At 35.3% G+C, this 19503-nt stretch overlaps 1 protein-coding gene across 4 annotated transcripts in view; it reads right to left on the minus strand.

The window, feature by feature from the left end:
• Positions 1–6985: 6985 nt before the first annotated feature.
• The window catches only part of LMO3 (LIM domain only 3), a 53198-nt gene continuing 40680 nt past the window's right edge, over positions 6986–19503 (minus strand). For all 4 annotated transcript variants that reach the window (XM_088025560.1, XM_028119838.2, XM_028119839.2 and 1 more), the window contains 2 exons: positions 17104–17229; positions 6986–7091 (listed from right to left, as the gene is read on the minus strand). In XM_088025560.1, coding sequence (XP_087881686.1) covers positions 6986–7091; positions 17104–17229 — 232 coding nt within the window. The remainder of the gene's footprint in view (positions 7092–17103; positions 17230–19503) is intronic.

Here is a 19503-nt window from a genome sequence, read left to right on the forward strand (position 1 = left end):
TGGTTTTAAAATACGTGAAGCTCATTAGATTGGATTTTATTGAAATGTTTAGAAAAATTTGACTAAGATTCTAATCAATGTTTAAATGGTTGGATCTGATTTATTAAATTTACAAGTTTTGGCTTATTAGCTGTTTAAACGGTGTACAAATGTTTAGAGAAATTGCACTTGTTAGAGTTGTATGTTTAATAAATTGGGCATTAAACAAAGAATAAAGAGCAGTGAACAAATTTCACACACTCAAATCTCTCAGGCAGAAAAAATTTAGAAATGCCTAGTACGATGCCACACACATAGTTGGTGCTCAATGATTTTTTTTTTTTAAATGAAGTTACCTGCCTCTTTCTAGGCAACTTTTTCTCCCATATTTTGTTTTTCTCTCATATTTTCTTCTCATGTACTAATTACTGCCTCAGATGTGGTTTCTGTGTCTTCTAGTCCCTGCTACTATTCACAGTAAATTGAGGATACTCTAAGAAGAATATAGGCATTCTAGATTGAGATGAACTTTCAGACAACCTAGCAACTCTGCCAAACTTGGGCTGTGAAAAACTTGATGTACTTTGTGATATTTTAGCAAGTCATATTGTAATTAACTCAAGCTGTCATGCAACTAAAAATTTCTGGGGCTTCCACTGTGCCTTCTAGATTGAGGACAAACACACTGTTTATGCAATTTATTTGACCATATTCCTCTATGGCTATCACCATTCTTTTTTTTAAAATTTTTTTATTGTTATGTTACTCATCATATATTACATCATTAGTTTTTGATGTTGGCTATCACCGTTCTAAACCCTTCAGTTTAAGTACTAATTATATACTGAAAATACAGGAACACTCTTGTGGGGTGAAATTTCCCTTTAAGATGACTTCATCTGGAATGATTTAGGTTCACAAAGACCCCAAAATCTGGAAGTGATGCTGTGGTGATGGCGGCAAGCAGTGAAGCCAGTGGAAGGAAGCACCTCTTGGAAATTTTTCTGCGGTCATATGAGGTGGTAAATAATCGCATTTTGTGGTCTATGTAAGATACAACTGCTTTACCCACTATGGCTTTAGCCTGGCTTGCCATCGTAATTCTGAGACTAAAGAGTTCCTTACCTATTTGGCAGTTGACCTAGAATTAGCAGCTTGTATAGCGTGGGTATTTTAGACCAGTGAGCACATAGCTTGATACATATTGCTATCCTGACTTTGTTTCCAGATGATCATCGTATGGAAGCAAGTTATAAAATATCAAAGGTAACATCCTGATTTATATTATCTTGACTTCTGAGACTGGTCTAGGCTCATCTCCCCATTGCATGCTTATCCTGATGTAGAAAATTGCAGCTTTCTACTCCGAGTTACTCTCAAGTCTATGTTGACTACCTCCTGTTTGTTCCTGATCCTCCTATATTAGGGATCCCCTATTCTAGCTATCTAGTTCTGTGGCTCAGATAAATTCCTTCATGGTGTGGTAGAAAGAAAGAGCTATCAAGCAGATGCATCTAAGAAAATACGATCACTTTCATTCCCAATTTTCCTTTTTTAATGATGACATTAACTCTGAAATATTTGTAATTTTCAACCAAGCACAGATAACTTCCAGATCTTGACTAGAAAACAATAATAATGGTGATAATGATGACGACAACTCTGTAAGAGATGATACAGTACAGTGGTGAAGCCCGAGAGCCCAAAAGCCTATGTTTAAATCTATTTACAAGCTGTATGACCTTGGACAAGTTAAGCAACCTCTCTTTGTTTTTATTTAAAATCTGTAAAATAGGGGTAATTGTACATATGTTATAAGGGTGTTGTAGAAATTACTCGGGCGTGGAAAACTGCGTGATACCTGGTAAGTGTTCAGTGAACTTCAGCTGTTATTAAAAGCTATTGAAGATGGGTCATATGATAATGTTACATGTTACAAAGAGACTGTGTTAGGTGATTTAAAGTCTTCTGTAGAAGTAGGGTTAAAAAAATATTTGGATAATCTATTTTCTGAATGTTTCTTGTTCTCATTTGTCTTTGTGCTGTGTCCATTAAATTTGGTACAGTTAATGGCAACCACCTTGCCTATACAGCCAAAATATTCTGTAATCAGCTCTGCTATACCAATTTCATGAGCACTCAGCTCCTCAGCCCAGAATACCAATTGTGTAAATAGTGCAGTGAATTCCAATTCACTTTTGATTGCAATGGTCTGAACCAAACATGAAACCTAGTTGATCCAAGATGATTTGGGCTTTACAGTTTTGTGCATTACACTCAAAACAGGAGTATCTTTGAATTTAACATATTCTTCTTTTCAGAAAACAGAATTCTTTTAATTAAAAACGTTTTTAAAAATTTCAGTATGTGTAATTGTTAACACCTGCTATGTGTTACCAACAGATGTTTCTTACTTACCTAAGGGAACTGTTATAATTATTCTATAAGCTTATTGGAATGGCATTTACCAAGATAGTTGGGAAACTTTAGTTGGTGACTTTGTATGTAATATTTGGCATTTCCTTTCATCTCTTCCCCTATTGCTGTCAGTCTCCACACACCCTTCCCCATGCTGGGCCTTCCAAAAGCAAAAATGTCCGTTTGGGGTACCAAAACTTTTACAAGACTGGTCACACATGTTTTAGTCTTTGTAAAAAGTTACTGAAATTAAGTTATATGTATTCTAAAGCATTGTAGTTTTTACTTTTAAGTGTTTTAGCAGCTAATCCTTATAATGTTCAGCATGGAAGTCTTTTAAATGTAAAAGTATACCTTTTAGATAAATAACATCCTTCTAATAGCTCGGCCTCAAAGGAAGCTAGAGTACAAATGAGAGTTGTCTTTATTTTTCTGACCATTTATAAGGTCATAAGCAATACACTTTCTGAATTCTTCATTTATGATACTAATCACACAATTACCTACAGGCATGTGTTAAATATGACACTGGTTTCAGCCAAATAATGGGCCAATTGCAAACAATGAATAAAGAGAGGCAGCCCCATTTATAACCGCTGTTTCAACAGAGCTCTATTGTAATCATAGTGATCTGAGGGTGACTCATTAATTAATTGATGTTCTTTTTTATTATGTGCTATTGAGTTAATGAGTAATTTGTGTGAGATAATTCTCTGAACACATTGATTACTTGAGATATTTTCTGGGTCCTTCATACCAATGACATGCTGAATAGGTAGAAGACGGTCTTTGCTTTTGTGTGCTCATTATTCCTAGGTTTGAGATGAGTCCAAACCAGTGCAGAGACGCACTAAAATGTCCTGATGTCTGGAGGACCCTAAGTCGGCCCAATAGGAGGCTCCTTGAATGCTGAGGGCAAGGCCTGTCACATAGTAGGTACTCAATAAATGTCAATTGAAATAATGCCTATATTAACATTTTGCTCTCTATTGGCCTTAACTTGCATTAAAATCACATTTAAGAAATATCTATAATGGTGTATTTAAGAAACAGTAGTAATCAAAAGGCTTTTGCTAAAATTGTATTCTGCGCTAATGGCCTATTACAATGAACATGCAGATTGTTTTTGCAACTTGCTGAAGTGAACGCTAAACATGTTTGGCCTATATCATTTCTATGAAATTGTTTAAGTGTCTTTGGTGAGATGAGCTTGCTTTAAGTGATAGTTAAAAGGAAACCACTTGTGCACAGTATGTTTTACCACAGATATAATTTTCAGCACCCTGTTTCATCGTAGGCACAACATCTCTTCCCTGAAAATGTAGGATTTAGTTAAGGTGTTTTGTTTTGTTTTAATTCATTATACGGAAAATAGGAAATTTGAAATTGAGTCTGACGACAGCAACACAGTTCCTTTCAGGAAGATCTCTGGAAATTTGTGTAAATCTACAAAATTACACCCAGCAATTTGCTACCTTCATTTTTGACAGTTTTATTTTCCCCACAAAAGTAAATAACAATAAACTACCTTGCTCTGAGATCTTAAATATAACTTTTGGAGAAAGCATTTGAGGTACTTTGTCTAGGCTTGTTATGATTTACCTTTTGAAAGTAAGTGTCCTTACACACTTTATTCTTTTTTTTCAAGCGGACACAATGTACGCTTTCTAGATATTGTCTTAGATTTTGCCAATTAAGTGCAATCAAAGAGTATAATACCCCTTTTATTAAAAACATAAATCCAGATATAAAAAAATGAATGAAAGAATCCAGCAGATATTTATTAAGCAAGATGAAAGTGAAATTACAAACACAGGGCAGCTTTTAAACTCAGCCAGCACTCTGGTGGAGTGGAGGTGCCTGGTCCTTCATCATAGGCAGCCTCTCTGAGATGCATGTTAGGAAGGGAGCTTTCAAACTGCTTGAGAAATCAAAGCTCTTTTGGAGGTGTCCTACTGGAGGCATCGGGCAACAAGCTAAGTGACGTCAGGGCTACACAACACAAAGAGGAAAGGTGACGACAATTCAGGGACTTTGCGTAGTCAAGACAATTAGGTTAGTACTTCAGGTCAAAAATGCTACTACTTATGGTAAATTAGCTATAAAATGACCCATTTCTGTCTGGTTTCACAATTTCATGGAGATTAGAGATAATTTAAAGAGATTAAGGCCTTAATCTTTAATCCAGGTGAGTAATTTTGCTTGTAGTAAAAAAGCATAAGAATTAATTCCCGAAGGATTTGGGAAAAGAAAAGGCAATAAAAACTTGTTTGGTCTTTGGGTGCAAGGATAATTGAACAGCTTCCAGGAGCTAAGAGAAGTTTGTTCCCAATTTACAAGTATTTTGACATATTGATAAACATATGCAAAACCATTTAAATCTAAAAATGATCATTTGAAAAAGATACTGGCAATTACAATTTGACATCCACATGAATTTCAGACACCTCTTAATGGGGGCTCACAGGGCTGGTTGAGAAAAACCACTTTTCATGGATCCCCCGCCCCCCACCACCTTTTGTTCGGTTTGGGTTTTGGTTTTGGCTATGCAAGTATTATCATGAAAAAAATGTAAGGCTCGAAGGCTAAAATAATGGTTACTTTGTGGGCCCCAAATAGCTATTTTTGAAATTCTTTTTTTTTCAGTATATCTCAAATCTGGGGGACATGTGACTTGAACACTCTTAACCATGAAGTATTTGTAAAAATACATATCATTCACTTTTCACAGAACTATTTCTGAAAAATGAAAGGCAATATCCAGATTCACATGCATGTTCATAATAAAGCTTTGTTTTAAAACAAAAATCCACACCAGCATTATTTTCAGTTTAATATTTTGGCCCCAAACCAAGAATTAAGGTATCACATTTAATTTTCATCTGCAATGCATCTATTGGCAGGACAAAATATGTATGCAAATAACACCGGGAAATAATTGTTTCCTATACAAGTGATCAAAAAAGAAAAGAAAAGAAAACCCACAGCACTAAATTTGCTCTAGCAAAAATATGCTTCATTGTGCCTGTGTCGGATTAGATTTGTTGAAAAGTAGTTCTATTACAGGGAGCAGAAGCGAAGAAGCAAAGTGTGAGCAACCCAGAAGAAGGGATCATAGTCTTATTTTTATTTCCTTAATTTTAATTGAAATAATCGGTCTCCATAATTTGTTTCTAGAAAGCTTTCTTCTTTATCATCTATCATGTTGGTAAAGGAATAATTTTTCACCTTTAAAACATGGAATGACAGATTTCAGGCTTAAGCGTGATATATATATTCTGAGCGGGTAACTACTTAAAGAAAGCAGTAAGAGTAAGACATGTCAAACTTTTAGTCTTCACTTTTTGAACATTAAAATAAGTGTCAGGTAAATACAGAAAAATATATAATCACCAGTTCTCAGCTCTTTGACAATCCCTTTGTTTCTCTTCTTCTAGAAGATTCTGCGAGCACTATGTTGCTCTGATCAAAAAAGTAAGCTCACCACTCAAATATCATCATAGTTTCAGTATGCATTATCATGGTTTCAGTAGATTTGCACTCAAATCCTTTCAGTGCCAGAAATTTGTCAAGCCATCAAGTTATTAAACCCTTAGCTCTTAGGGAGAAATCTGGGCAAAATTTGTACAAGAAATTTATCATTTTAAAATTATCTCATAATTGTGGTAACACTTGTCTAAAGTAACCCTTTGGAAAAATTTACATGATACCCAAAGGCACTAGTTTACATAAGGGGTAAGTGGCTGAAAAACAAAACAAAACAAAACAAAGCCATTGTGTAGGTAAAGAGCACACACACACACAAAAAGGGTATTAAAAGGATAATTGCTAAGCTTTAAAGTTATTCTAAAAATGGCACTTTTCACGTTGGTATAAAATGAAAGTGCTTTAAGATGAAATTTTTATGCATTTTTAAAGCTGATCTTTAACCCCCTGAAAATCGGGGGTTATAATGAGAACACTGATAGACTCTAAATCATAGTGGCGATAATAGTGGATGTTGCTAAAATGCTTTGTGTGTGTCTTCATTTCTTCTTCTTCTTCTTTTTTTTTTTTAGTATTTTAATGTTGATAGACTTGCTTTATCTATATGTGTATCATTAGGGAGATTTGCTCTTCAATTCTTTACTAGAAAGTTACAGCTCATTTAAAATAGCTGGTAGATACAGAAAGCATAAATATACAGTAAGTTTAAACACTGATTGTACTAAATGCAACAATACAAAGCAAACAGAACACAAATGGTAACACAATAAAACTGTATTACATTTGTGCTTCAAATATTACAATACATTATATACAATAGTCGAAAATAAACATCTCATGCCAAGTGACACAAAAACGAATAGCAAGCAAAAAAATCCAGCAATATGTACATTACTTTTTTCTTTAATAATAAACATTCAACTCTGAACTGGGGCAATTTCACTACATACAGATGCAGTCCGCCTTTTATTCCATATAACCATCCTGCTTTCCTATATCTACGCTATTCAGTAGGTTCCTGTGTCAATTCTTATATACATGTGGAGCAAAAAAGATAAAAGAATGTAGTGCTTTGTATTCTTAATGGGGTGATGTTGATAGATCAGCGAACCTGGGGTGCATAACCTTCTTTCATTAAACCTTCTTCGTAGTCCGTCTGGCAAAGGATCATGTTATTCTTTAGGAAAAATTTGTCTCCAACGCAAAATCTGAAAATATTTTAAAAAATAAAATGTGTTAAGATCATTTCACTCCGATCTATAGATTTGAAGATTTCTTTTCCTTGTAATAATGTCACACAGTAATTCCCTGAATTTGAGAGCTTGGTTTAGATAGTTGCCTTTATTGTCAAAATTAAACCATGTAGGTCATTTAATGAAACACTGCACACAAAATTTGAAATCCTACATTTATATATAAAAAGCCTAGGAAAATCGAGGAAAACACCTTGGGCAGCAGAGGTGATTTTTATCACCACTTTGGAAAGAAAAAAATAACTGATCTATATTTACAGTCATTAAAATAAAAGAAAGAATGATAATAGTATTTCACTGCAGTGATTATGGAAGATTTCACCATTGGCCATTTATTCACTTTATTAAAAAAAAGTAAAAGGCATTAATCTGTATCCAACAATTAGAAAGTGGCCCATTTTAAAGCTTCCCATTTAAAGCTTCCTTTTACTCTGTTATTAAAATGTGATTAAATTCTAGTAATCTGGAAGTGATTGTTCTGAAGGAAAAGTTGTTTTAGCATCAGACTCTGAAGCTGGGCCATATTCCTTTGTTTGTGGCAAGTTCACCAACTATAAAATATTAAATGTCATTTCTTAGCACACTCCCAATTAAACCAAAGGGAGTAACCTGAATGAACTTCTTAATTTTGATGTGATAAATAAACTAGTTTCCAGTAGCTAATTATATATTTTATTCTATAAAGCACCATTTAATGTGTAAGATTGTAATGTTTTTAATAAGTGCTCTTTTTGTATAATTTCCCAGCGGTGACACTTTGGACACAATTAAGGTCAGAAATAAATGCTTGTGCTGTTTCCAGTACATTTAACAATAAAGTAACTCTGGGGAGATCTGTATATATTTTTAATTGTAACAATTTAACCTTCAAACAGCAGTGTCTAGTAGAGTTGACCCAGTAAAACTACTTGTAATTATACAAGTTGACCTCACTGACCTTTGATAGTGGTCTCTCTTTATCAGATAGTCAATTTCGAATGATGTTCAAGCAGAAATCTTAGTGGATAGATTAAATTGTGTAGTGAAAGCAACCCTTTAATGTTTTGTGAAGTTGAAGGTTTAAATGAGGAGCAGTTGGACTGATTTACATTTGCAAAGATTGGAATGCTAGACAAACAGTGAACCTATTTATTTTCCAACTGGGTAGCTTTGGAAATTTATCCTTATTCTAGCTAAGTAGATAGAGGGGAAAATAGTGTAATAAAAAAAAGTAGATTGAAAAGAATTAGCTTTCCTCTTAAAGGAAGATTGGTCTGTTTATTTGTGGAATTTACTTTTTTTCCCCAGGATTACTGCCTGCTGATGATGTTGATTGAAAGTACAGACTAAGCGCTGATCTTGAAATCCTGGAGTTTGCGGTCAAGGCTATTGGATAGAATGAACATTCAAGTTTGAACCTTGAGTATATCTTTTTTTATTAGTTGCAAACTATAAACTTTAAATATTGTGCTTAAAAAGTGGTGTGTGAGTAAACGAGGTCTTGTAGATTATCCTGATCATTAAGACATGTTGAATAAAAGGAAATATTTCTTCTGTTGGACAGACCTAAGTAGCCAAATTAGATACTTATCTTTTATATGAGATTACATAAAATAACATGTAGGATATATCTGATTACTGTTCAAAACTTTCAATTTATATTACTGTTGAAATTAATTTGAGCTAATAAGCTAATGATAAAGTAGCACATAAAATAAATAAATTCAACAAAAACTCGTGTTCTAGCTAATATTACTGAATTCTTTTTTTCCTAAAAACCAACCGAATTGGAAATATTCTTTCAACTCCACATTGACTAAAATTTTGCTTCAATTTTCTAACAAGCCCCCAAATTCTATTCACTATCAAAAACAAAATTTTATTTTTAAATATGCTCTACTTGGGGCTTGAACTCACGACCCAGAAATAGTCACAGGCTCTACTGACTGAGCCAGCCAGGCACCCCAAATAAAACCATTTTTTTTGTCATGTGAAGTTATGTCATTCTTACCTTCAGAAGCCTTGAAATTTAGATAATTTTTGTTTGTAGATTAATAAATTCAGGGTAATTATCATGAGAAAAACTTTGAACCAAGAGCCTGGGGATCTAGTCCTGAGCCCTGATGCTACCCAGTGCAAATTATAGGGTTCATTTCCTACTCTCTCTGAGTCAGCTCTGTGTGGGTAAGATAAAGCAGCTGCATCACTGAATTGTAGGAAATACATGAGAGGCAGAGGGGTATATTGCAACAAATAGAGTTCAAATCCGAACCTTCCACTTATGATACTGAAGATGAAACTTCATTTTTTCTTATCTCTAATATAAGTGACTTTTTATTTATTTGTTTACTTATTTATTTTTAAAGATTTTATTTATGTGTTTGAGAGAGAGAGCATGAGCAAGAGAGCACAAGCAGGGAGAGCAAGCAGAGGGAAAGGGAGAAGCAGACTCCCCACTGAGCAGGAAGCCCAATGTGGGGCTCCATCCCAGGACCCTGGGATCATGACGTGAGCCGAAGGCAGACGCTTAGCCAACTGAGTCCCCCAGGCGCCCCAGTATAAGTGACTTTTTAAAGTGTATGGTGAAGAGTAGAAATGAAGTACGTAAAGCCTTACTTTAATAATTGGAGTGTAGATAATTAAAATAGCCACCTTTTATAAAACACTTACCATGTGCTAATGCTAAGCATGCATATACATGATTACTTTTATTCCTTATGTTCAACTGAGAAAGTAAATATTATTATGGCCTTTTTCAGATGAAAACCTAAGGCTTCCTCCCAGAATTAAAAAAAAAAACAAAAAAAACCTGCCAATGTTCCCTAACTAGAATGTGTATGATAGAGAAAGGAAGGGGACTCTGGTCTCTTTGGGCTCAAGACCCGTGCTTTGCGTGGAAGAAGAAAAGCATAAGGCTATGAAGTTAATACAGGTTTTTTTGTATTGCTAATAATATTCCTTTGCATAACTTTAAAAAAAGTCTACCTACCATTCAATGAGACGTTGGTAATATAAATGGGACTCATTTAAAACAGTCCTACCTAAAATATTTTGTTGCTAATGTTGTCAACTGGACAAAGTACATTTTATGTACATTTCAATTTATACTGAAAAGTCAAGACAAAACAGAACATGGGTGAGAAATGTCACACTTATGCATATAACTTAAAACAGTTTTGAAAGCTATGGTTAAAGTAGATTATAACTGCTTTGCGATTAGGATTGGTACACTCCTTTTTAAAATATTTATTAATTTATTTGAAAGAGAGGAGAGAGAGAGAAAGAGAGAATGCAGGGGGAGGGGCAGAGGGAGAGGGAGAGAGAAACCCAAGCTGACTCGGCACTGAGCACGGAGCCCAAAGCAGGGCTCCATCTCATGACCCTAAGATCAGGACCTGAACCGAAACCAAGAGTTGGAAGCTTAACTGACTGAGCCATCCAGGTGCCCCTGGATGGGTACACTCCTTTAAGATGTTCTATATATAAACATGAAGAAATTAGAGAAACAGCAATGCAGATGTTAGATGCTTAACAAAATAATCTATAACTGATCTTGTGAGAAAGGCTAATTTCCAATGTTATGAGCTCCTTATGAAATTTAGCACTGGCAGAAAAAATATTATAGAAGCAGTGATGGCCAGAGGATACTGTAAGTCTATTAATAGGTCAGGCTAAAATTCCTGAAAATAAGCTGATAATCTTCCTTGTAATCTAATCCTAATTGCTTGTGGGGTAGTCAAGTTCAATTAATTTTGCCTTCATTAAAAAAAAAGCATGTTAAGGAACAAAAAGATGCCCAATCAGATCACTCAGTCATTTAATCTTGGAGTTAATAATAATAGATTTAATTTCCAAATATTTTGGAGTGATTCTAATTGAACTCATACAGTCTTAGAGTCTTGAGAAATACAGAAAATAAATATAATTAATAAATCACCCTTATAAAATATGGGGCTTAGAGTAGTTTTAAGCAAGTTACCAACAGCCTCTGCAAAGCCTCCATTTGTAAACCCCTTTTCACATCCTTTCTAAGAATGGAAATGTTAACTTAGTCACCTTATTTCCCTGAGGTCAGCAGCTATCATTTATAATTAGTTCCCAACTCCACAATACTTTAAAAAGGGTGGGGGGGGATCCAGTCCATATTTCAAATGTCTCTATTTTCTATGTAGCATCCTCAGCTACTAAAGATGGAGATTTTGATGCTGCACTTTGTTCTCAATAAGAGGTACTGATTATATACCCATCGTCCCACCACTATACACTGTGAACGAATTTACTCTCTCCTCCCAAAGACTGTCCAGTTGTCATTACATACTTCATTCCTGATTCATTCCTTTTCTGCACCAACTTACACTACCCACATCCCGAATCCTGCTATAAATTATTCAAAGTCCACCTTGCTTTAACTTCACCATATCTATATTCTCATTTATATCCACTCAGTCAGAAAATAAAATACCCCTCTTGAAAGAGTCCAGGGCCCTCATATCAGCTCTGAGTCTAGAGACTAAAGCCAGACTGTCTGGGTTCATATTTTGAGTCTACCATTTTCTATCATTGTTTTCTGGGGCAAGTTACTTAAATTTTCTGTACTTCAGTTACTTCACTTGTAAAATGAGGATAGTAATAGTATCTCATTTTATTGAGTATTAAATGAGCACATGTAAAACAGAACAGTGTCTGGTATATTATCAGCACTATATAAGAATTCTGCTGTCATTATTATTTGTTAATGATAATCTTTTCACCTTTGCTTAAGCCATTCCTTAACCAGGACTATTTCTCCCTTTTTTCCATCTGAAATGGAAATTCTTTAGTTTCCATTCCTTCCATCAATATTCCCTGACCATGCCAACTCATTCTGATCTTTCCCAAAGCACTTATTTATTGGCATATCATTTAGTTTGGCATTTCAGGTTTTCTCATGAATGGGTAACAAGTTTCACAATCTAGACTGCGGTGCTGAGGAAAGTGCCCATGAGTTATATTTCTTTTGAACCCTTTGAAATACCACCATAAATTATACTACCACTTGAGGTGGGTGGTCAGTAAATACTGGTTAAGACAGATTTATTCTGGCACCGAATAGCTTTAAGTAACAAAGGTATTTTAGATAGATAATTTAAATTTGTGTTCATTTTGACTTTCATTCACTGACTTCCTACCTTTACAATTTTACCTCCTCCTGATTCCCACACCATTCCCTCCTTCTCCATATCCCTAACCAAACTCCCTCTCTAATCTCTGAGTATTCTGAGCTACTTTTCATTTCCTGCGCACATTAAATGCTTTCACACTTCCATGCCTTGCATGATGCTCCATCTGTCTGGAAAACCCTTGGCTCCCTGGCTTCCTGTCTTCCCCAACCCCCACCAGACACAATTCCTACATTCCGACCAGTCCTAGGGAGTTCTGTTTTAAAACCTGGCCCATCCACCCTTTGATGCTTCTCTAAGACTTCAAGAAGGACAGACCTCTCTTCCTTCTGTTTAGCATCAATTACACTCTTCTGTGAGTCTCTGATGTCCTGTCTCTCCCATAGCTCTGAACATCTCTAAGAGAGAAACTAGTTTGTATTCACCTCTCTTTCCAGAGCCTAGCACAGTGCTTTTATTCTTTAGTGTTACACAATTCTACATATTTGAGGCAATTTCATTACAAACATGTTCTCTCCTTTTCTTATAAAACCATCGTTTCGTTTAGAATTGTCTAAGGAGGAGGGGCTTAGTCACCTTTAAGAAATTAACTGATTACACAGAATTCTTCAATTTTGAGTGAGATTCGAGTTATCATCTAAGATGCTCAAAATAACATTCCTCTGCTTCTGTTAATAGAGAAAAAAACAAACAAACCTCAGATGTTCAATTCAGGATTCACATCTTTAGCCATACCCCTCTAAAAAGAGTGGAGAGGGTATGTACAAGAAACAACCAATCCCGAAAGAAAAGTTATTTTTACTAGCATTTTTGAAACATTCAGAAATGCTTTTGATCTTAATGATCTTTTGATTTAAAAGTTAAGATGAAATGACTGCTAAATAAAATTCATAAGCATTTATAATACCACAATCTCAGACGTCAATAAAGTTTGCTTAAGGGAACGTGCCTGTAAATTACCTATTTGCTTTGTGTTTCACTTGAAAAGGTGCAGAACTATAATAATGATTTGGCTACTGAAAGTATAGGCTTGTGCGGCATATGGCTTTATTGGAGAGGATTTCCCCAGCAAATGTCAAAGTACAAAGAAAATCTCCTATGTTGAAAACCTTCTGTATTCAGAGTAACAAAATTTGTCTGCTTTGCTTGACTGATGAAGATTAGCTGACTTCTTGCATTAAAGAAGTTTGTCTTGGGGCTGAAGTGACAAGACAATAACTAAGTGCTAATTGCGCATAACCAGCACTAAAGATATGCAGTCCCATTATGGCATGTAATAAATGAAGCGAACACAGAAATATGTTAGGTACTTTAATAATGATACTAGAATAGTATTTTGCAGCAATAAGAATGTGAACAGTTTTAGAGTTAAAATTTAGGAGTGTTTGTCTTACTTGACTGAGTTCTACTGAGGAGATAGACTTAATTGTGAATGCAACTTTTTATTTCAACGGTGAAATAAAATTGATATACGATTTGTAAATAGCATTAACAACCTACAATTACTTTGCATCATAATAGAATTTAGGCTGGGTTTAGCACTTGAGTGATGTTTTAATTTTCTGTGTAGAACATGGATAAAATAGGGGAGCCTGCCTTAATGGAAAAATGGACAAAGGGCATAAACAGGGTGTTCCCTAAAAGAAGAAATATCAAAGGGCCACTAGAAATCAAATAAATGCTAATTAAAAATTATAATAGGACACCATCTTTCATCCCTCAGGGTGACAAGGATTTCTTTTTAAATAATAATTCCCAATGTTAGAGTGAATGTAAGGGATTACATAGCTTTACATATCTGGTGTGAGAATAACTGGTATAACTGTTCGGGAGAGCATTTTAACAATAGATAACATAAGCCTTTAAACAGTTATATATTTTGTCCAGTTAATTGTGCTCCTGTGAATTTATCCTGACACAGGCTTGAATATTGTTTATCAATATCACGTTTACAATATTATGTTGATAATACTGATAATATAAAAAGTTGAAGAGATAGCCTATACCTCTGATGATAGAAGACTGATTTAACATATGAAGCTCTATTCATAAAACGAAACACAAGAAGGCTTAAGATATCTTAAAAGAATTTGAGAAGCATACTATCGTAAATGAAGAAGTCCAAATATCAAACATTAGGATTCTTCCCTGTTTCTTTTTCTTTAAGCTGCTCAAATATATTATAAAATATATGCTATATATCATTCATCATACATGCATAAGAAAACATATGGCTAGCTATACACCAAAATACTAAAATGCCTTCTTTTAGAATAGTGAGACATGGGTCAATATGATTCTTTATCCCTTTCTAGTTTCCAAAATTTCTACGATGAGATGTAACGTTTTATAAGTAGAAAAGCAGCAAGTGTTATTTTTTTCCAATACTACCATTTTATTTTTTATTTTTTATTATTATGTTAGTCAGCATACATTACATCATTAGTTTTTGATGTAGTGTTCCATGATTCATTGTTTGGGCATAACACCCAGTGCTCCATGCAGTCAGCACGTGCCCGCCCTCTTTAATACCCGTCACCAGGCTAACCCATCCCCCATCCTCCTCCCCTCTAGGACCCCCAGTTTGTTTCTCAGAGTGTTATTGTTGCATAAAGATAACTGTATTGTGAGTGGATGCTGTTAGTGGATCAATATGACAAGTAAACAGAGGTATTCTAAATTTACTACTAATACGCCTTTAAAATATATACACATATATGTACACATGCATATAAATGTCTGTATGAACGTATAGATATTTATGTTCATGTGTCTATATCTTTACACGCATACTTGCCAACTTATTTTTGGCTAAATGTCACCATAGACTGAATTAACCTGCTTTAGTTCCAAAAGTTTGTTGGGAAGACTCAAGGTGTTGTAAGATGACTTTTTTTTTTTTAAGATTTTATTTATTTATTTGACAGAGAGAGAGATAGCAAGAGAGGGAACACAAGCAGGGGGAGTGGGAGAGGGAGAAGCAGGCTCCCCGCTGAGCAGGGAGCCCGATGTGGGGCTCGATCCCAGGACCCTGGGACCATGACCTGAGCTGAAGGCAGACTCTAAACAACTGAGCCACCCAGGTGCCCCGTGATGACTTCTTGAATTATTTCCTGGATAAATTAGATATTGCAATGTCTACTGGGCACTTGTGTTCATCTCCATTTAGCAGGAAATATTATTGAGATATATCTTTTTTTCAAGATATATATCTTGTGTAAAAACCAAGTTAGTGGAATATTATTTGGTAAAAGTAAATTATAAATATCAAGATAAAAGAGATAATTTTTTAGGGGCACCTGGGTGGCTCAGTTGGTTAAGCGACTGCTTTCAGCTCAGGTCATGATCCTGGAGTCTCAGGATCGAGTCCCGCATCAGGCTCCCTGCTCAGCAGGGAGTCTGCTTCTCCCTCTGACCCTTCCCCCTCTCATGTGCGCTCTCTCTCTCTCTCTCTCATTCTCTCTCTCTCAAATAAATAAATAAATAAAATGTTTAAAAAAAAGAGCTAGTTTTTTAGAACCAACTGTGCTCCTGGTATTTAATATAAATTATTTCACTTAATTTTCAAAATCTGTAAGATAGGTATTAACGTCTCCATTGTCGGGGGTGGAAACCAATCTCAAAGATTAAGTAACAGACTCAGTATGTCATAGCTAATATATCATGGGGCTGGAATTTGAATCCAGTTCTCCCTGTAAAAATCATGTTCTCACTACTACTCTTTACAGGGCCTCATATAAAGGATTCTGCACTGAATAGTAAAGCAGGGCAAATGACAGTAACTGAGAACTTGATGCAACGAATATGTCCTGATTCTATAATATGTCCAGGTGTTGTCACACTCACATTGAATATATTTTCATTAACATCCATCAAGTGTACTAATTTTTTACTTGTATTTTAATGATAGGCACAGTTTTATATTCTAATATCCTCTGCATATAGCATATAAAACAGGTATCAGTAGTGTATGGTTCCCTCTGGAAATAAAAGTTATAACTTTCAAGAAGGAAAAATAGAATAAAGTGATAATACTTTCAGATGAAAGAGTTCTCCGAGACTGGCTAATCCAGCTCCCCTTTGCTGTAAATGAGAAAACCGAGGTCGAGAGAGTTAAGATGGTTGATGGATGGTTATACATCTTGTGAGGGGCAAAGCCCAGCCTAGAATTTAGGTTTCTAGATTCCCTGTGCAATGCTCTTCCCATTTATCTATGCTGCCTGTCCAATGCTGATAAGTGTTTAATTATTAGCTATATCTGGCCTCATTCCCAAAGAGACTTAAAGCAACTTAAAAAGTACATATGAAACAAGGTTAAAATTAAAGATAAGAAATCAGGGCAACCATAAATAGGAAAAATAAGATGAAGACACACTACCTCCTACAAATTCCCGTATATTTGCCTCAGTGCAAATGTGTTGGCTCACAGAACAAAAAGTAAAGATTTTAAGCCTACTTTTAAAAAGACAACATTTTAAAGATACTTTTAACGTTTTAAAGTAAATTTGAGGGATATTTTAAACCTACTTTTTAAAAGGACAGAAAAACAATAAAGAATGAAGAAGAGGAAAACTCAAGTTGATAGCAGTGTCCTCATTTCTTACCGCATCCTGCTCTAGGATGTTCTAGGATGCTCTTTGGGCAGGTAGAAGTGCAGTTTTAAGACCTTTCCCCCTCAGAACTTTGTTTCTGGCACCAGACAAATGTTTGCAGAAAAAAAAATGCTGAGACTGATTGCCTTAAGTAATATACATATTTCCCATCTTTAAGTAAATAACGAGCAAAGAGAGGTTTGCCATTTTTTAGACACCAGAAGGAAATCTGCTTACCTCTGATTACAAAGCTGACATGCAAAGCAGTCCAGGTGGTAAACGTTGTCCTTGGCGCGCATCACCATCTCAAAGGCAGGGATGAGCTTACTGCAGGCGGCACAGTTTCCCGTCACACCGAAGAGCCTGGAACAATAAACATTTTTTTCAAACTCTTACAGGGAGATCTGAGATGATGACTAGAGAAGGTGCCAGGACACCCTGAAAGCTATCAATACACAATGCCTTATGATGTACACAAGCAGGTTTTATCCTCCGCAGATACGTAAGTATTCTTCTCTGATACATACTCAGTTGACCTTTCTTGATGAAAATCACATCTTATTTGAGAAGAAAAGGAAAAGACAAATACATCAGGAAGCTTACATAACCATACACACACAAGTCAATGGGGGTGACTTCGCAGCAAACAAATCTACTTGATAGAAAATGCAGTAAATAGAAATGTGACGTAACTTTGATCTTAATGCCACATAATAGCCATTTTCACTGGAAAAGAAACCCATTTGAATGACTCACTATTTCCTGACATCTAGTTACCACAAGGTTTGCCATTATTATTAAAAGAATGTTCATGAACAAGCCATTTAAATAGTCAAAAAACATTAGAGGCGCGTGTACCTTATGGCCCTATACCATAGTTATAGCTATGATTATGTTATTCAAGTAGCACTTTAAAGCAAATGAGGCCGTAAACTACATATCGCTTGACCAGGAGTTGAAACATAATATATTGAAAGAACCACTGGAACTGTCCAGGAAAAAGGTATTTTAAAAAAATCCTATTTGTGATAGATTCTTGAAAATAGTTATTGTAATGACCGAAAAAAAATAGTATAAAATAAAGTGTCTCTATAGTTTCATAATGGGAGGAAATAAAATATTTTATCCATTTGCACTGGCAATATTTAAACCAAGTTTCTTTAAAGTTGTTAATGGTGGTAAAGAGTTATTATAAATAATATTCCGTGCATAGCAGTTAATGCACTTTTTAACTAGGAAGCAAACTAGATGAAAAACACCACATCTGCCAGTTTCTTTTTTCTCCAGCATCAGGCTGACAGGAGAAAAATATAATGGCTCTCATGGGAAAGACCAAATTAAAAGCAATTCTAAACTAATGAATTCAAAGGTGCTATGGAGAAAACTCATTTTATTTATAAAAGTGCACTTTAAAAAACTTAGTCTTTCTCATTATTGAATTTAAGTATTATGCACAAATGTGCTGAAGTTTCTCTTCTTATACTTTCTAAATACTCCAAAGACAGGTAGGCCTTTGCTTAAGGCATGCATATTCATCTTCAAGTTTATGACCATTTCCTCTTACCAGGCTAATGACAATTGTTGGAAAGAGTTGTGAAAATGGTTTTCAGGGTCTGGCAAAATGTGCAATAAATGTTCATGCGTATGTTTTTGTTAGATTGTCTTTAGAAGAATGTAAGCGCCTTGAGGGTAGAAAGCGTAAATGCTTTTTAAACAGCTTGCCGGTATGATCTGTGCCCTTGATAAGAGGGGAAGGAAGTTTTATATTCAAGAAGACTAAATTCAAGATTGTTAGGCACTGTTTTCCTGCAAGGATTTTAAAAACATTCTAATAAGGAGTATAACTCTAATCACCTTCATGTTCCCGGTTTACAGCCCCTATTTTAGAAAATAGTTTTTCTCCAAAAAGAACTTCACTGAAAACGTAGTATCTCACATCTCCTACTGGTGCCGTTAAAAATGAAACCACCACAAGCTAAAGCTTTCATCCTGTTCTTTTGTAAGCAGAATTTTACCGTCCCTTCTAACATTTCACATTTACTTTTCAGGGCACTTCATATGATCCATTTAGGAGTCACATCCCTTACATGTGCCATTTGTTCCTTCTGTCCTTTCATTATTTATTTATTTATGTGGGGTTTTTTTTGTTTGTTTTTTTGAGAAATAAGGAAATCTTTAAAAGTTCTTGATTCCACAAATATAGATGCACTTGTGGGTAGAAAATGTGGCTGGTAGGTGAGAACGCGGTTGTTGAGAACTACTCGGTTTGCTTACACCTCATAAACATACCCACACAATGCCATTTTGAAATTCTGGACATAGTTTCCCCCAATTTCAATTGCTCTCGCTAGCTGAGCATTTATCAGCTACCTGATTAGAATTTGTTTCCACACAAACCATTGATCATCAGCCTATTACTAGGCAAATGACAGTTAATTACCCACTACATTAACCACTGGGACCTGAGACCTGCTTCTGCTGCCATCAGTCAACATGATAAATGTGGCAAGTTCAGTAATGCATGGCCAGCCCTGAGCTGCCTGCTATACTGCGAACAACCCTCAATCTCACTTCCAGGCCCAGGAAAATCTATGGCAATCTGCATAATTACAAGCTCTGGGTTAATAACAGACAAAT

Source organism: Eumetopias jubatus, unplaced genomic scaffold (genome assembly GCF_037043125.1).
Source record: "Eumetopias jubatus isolate StellerSeaLion01/CBP00866 unplaced genomic scaffold, mEumJub1_p1.0 scaffold_8, whole genome shotgun sequence".
Classification (NCBI taxonomy): Eukaryota; Metazoa; Chordata; class Mammalia; order Carnivora; family Otariidae; genus Eumetopias; species Eumetopias jubatus.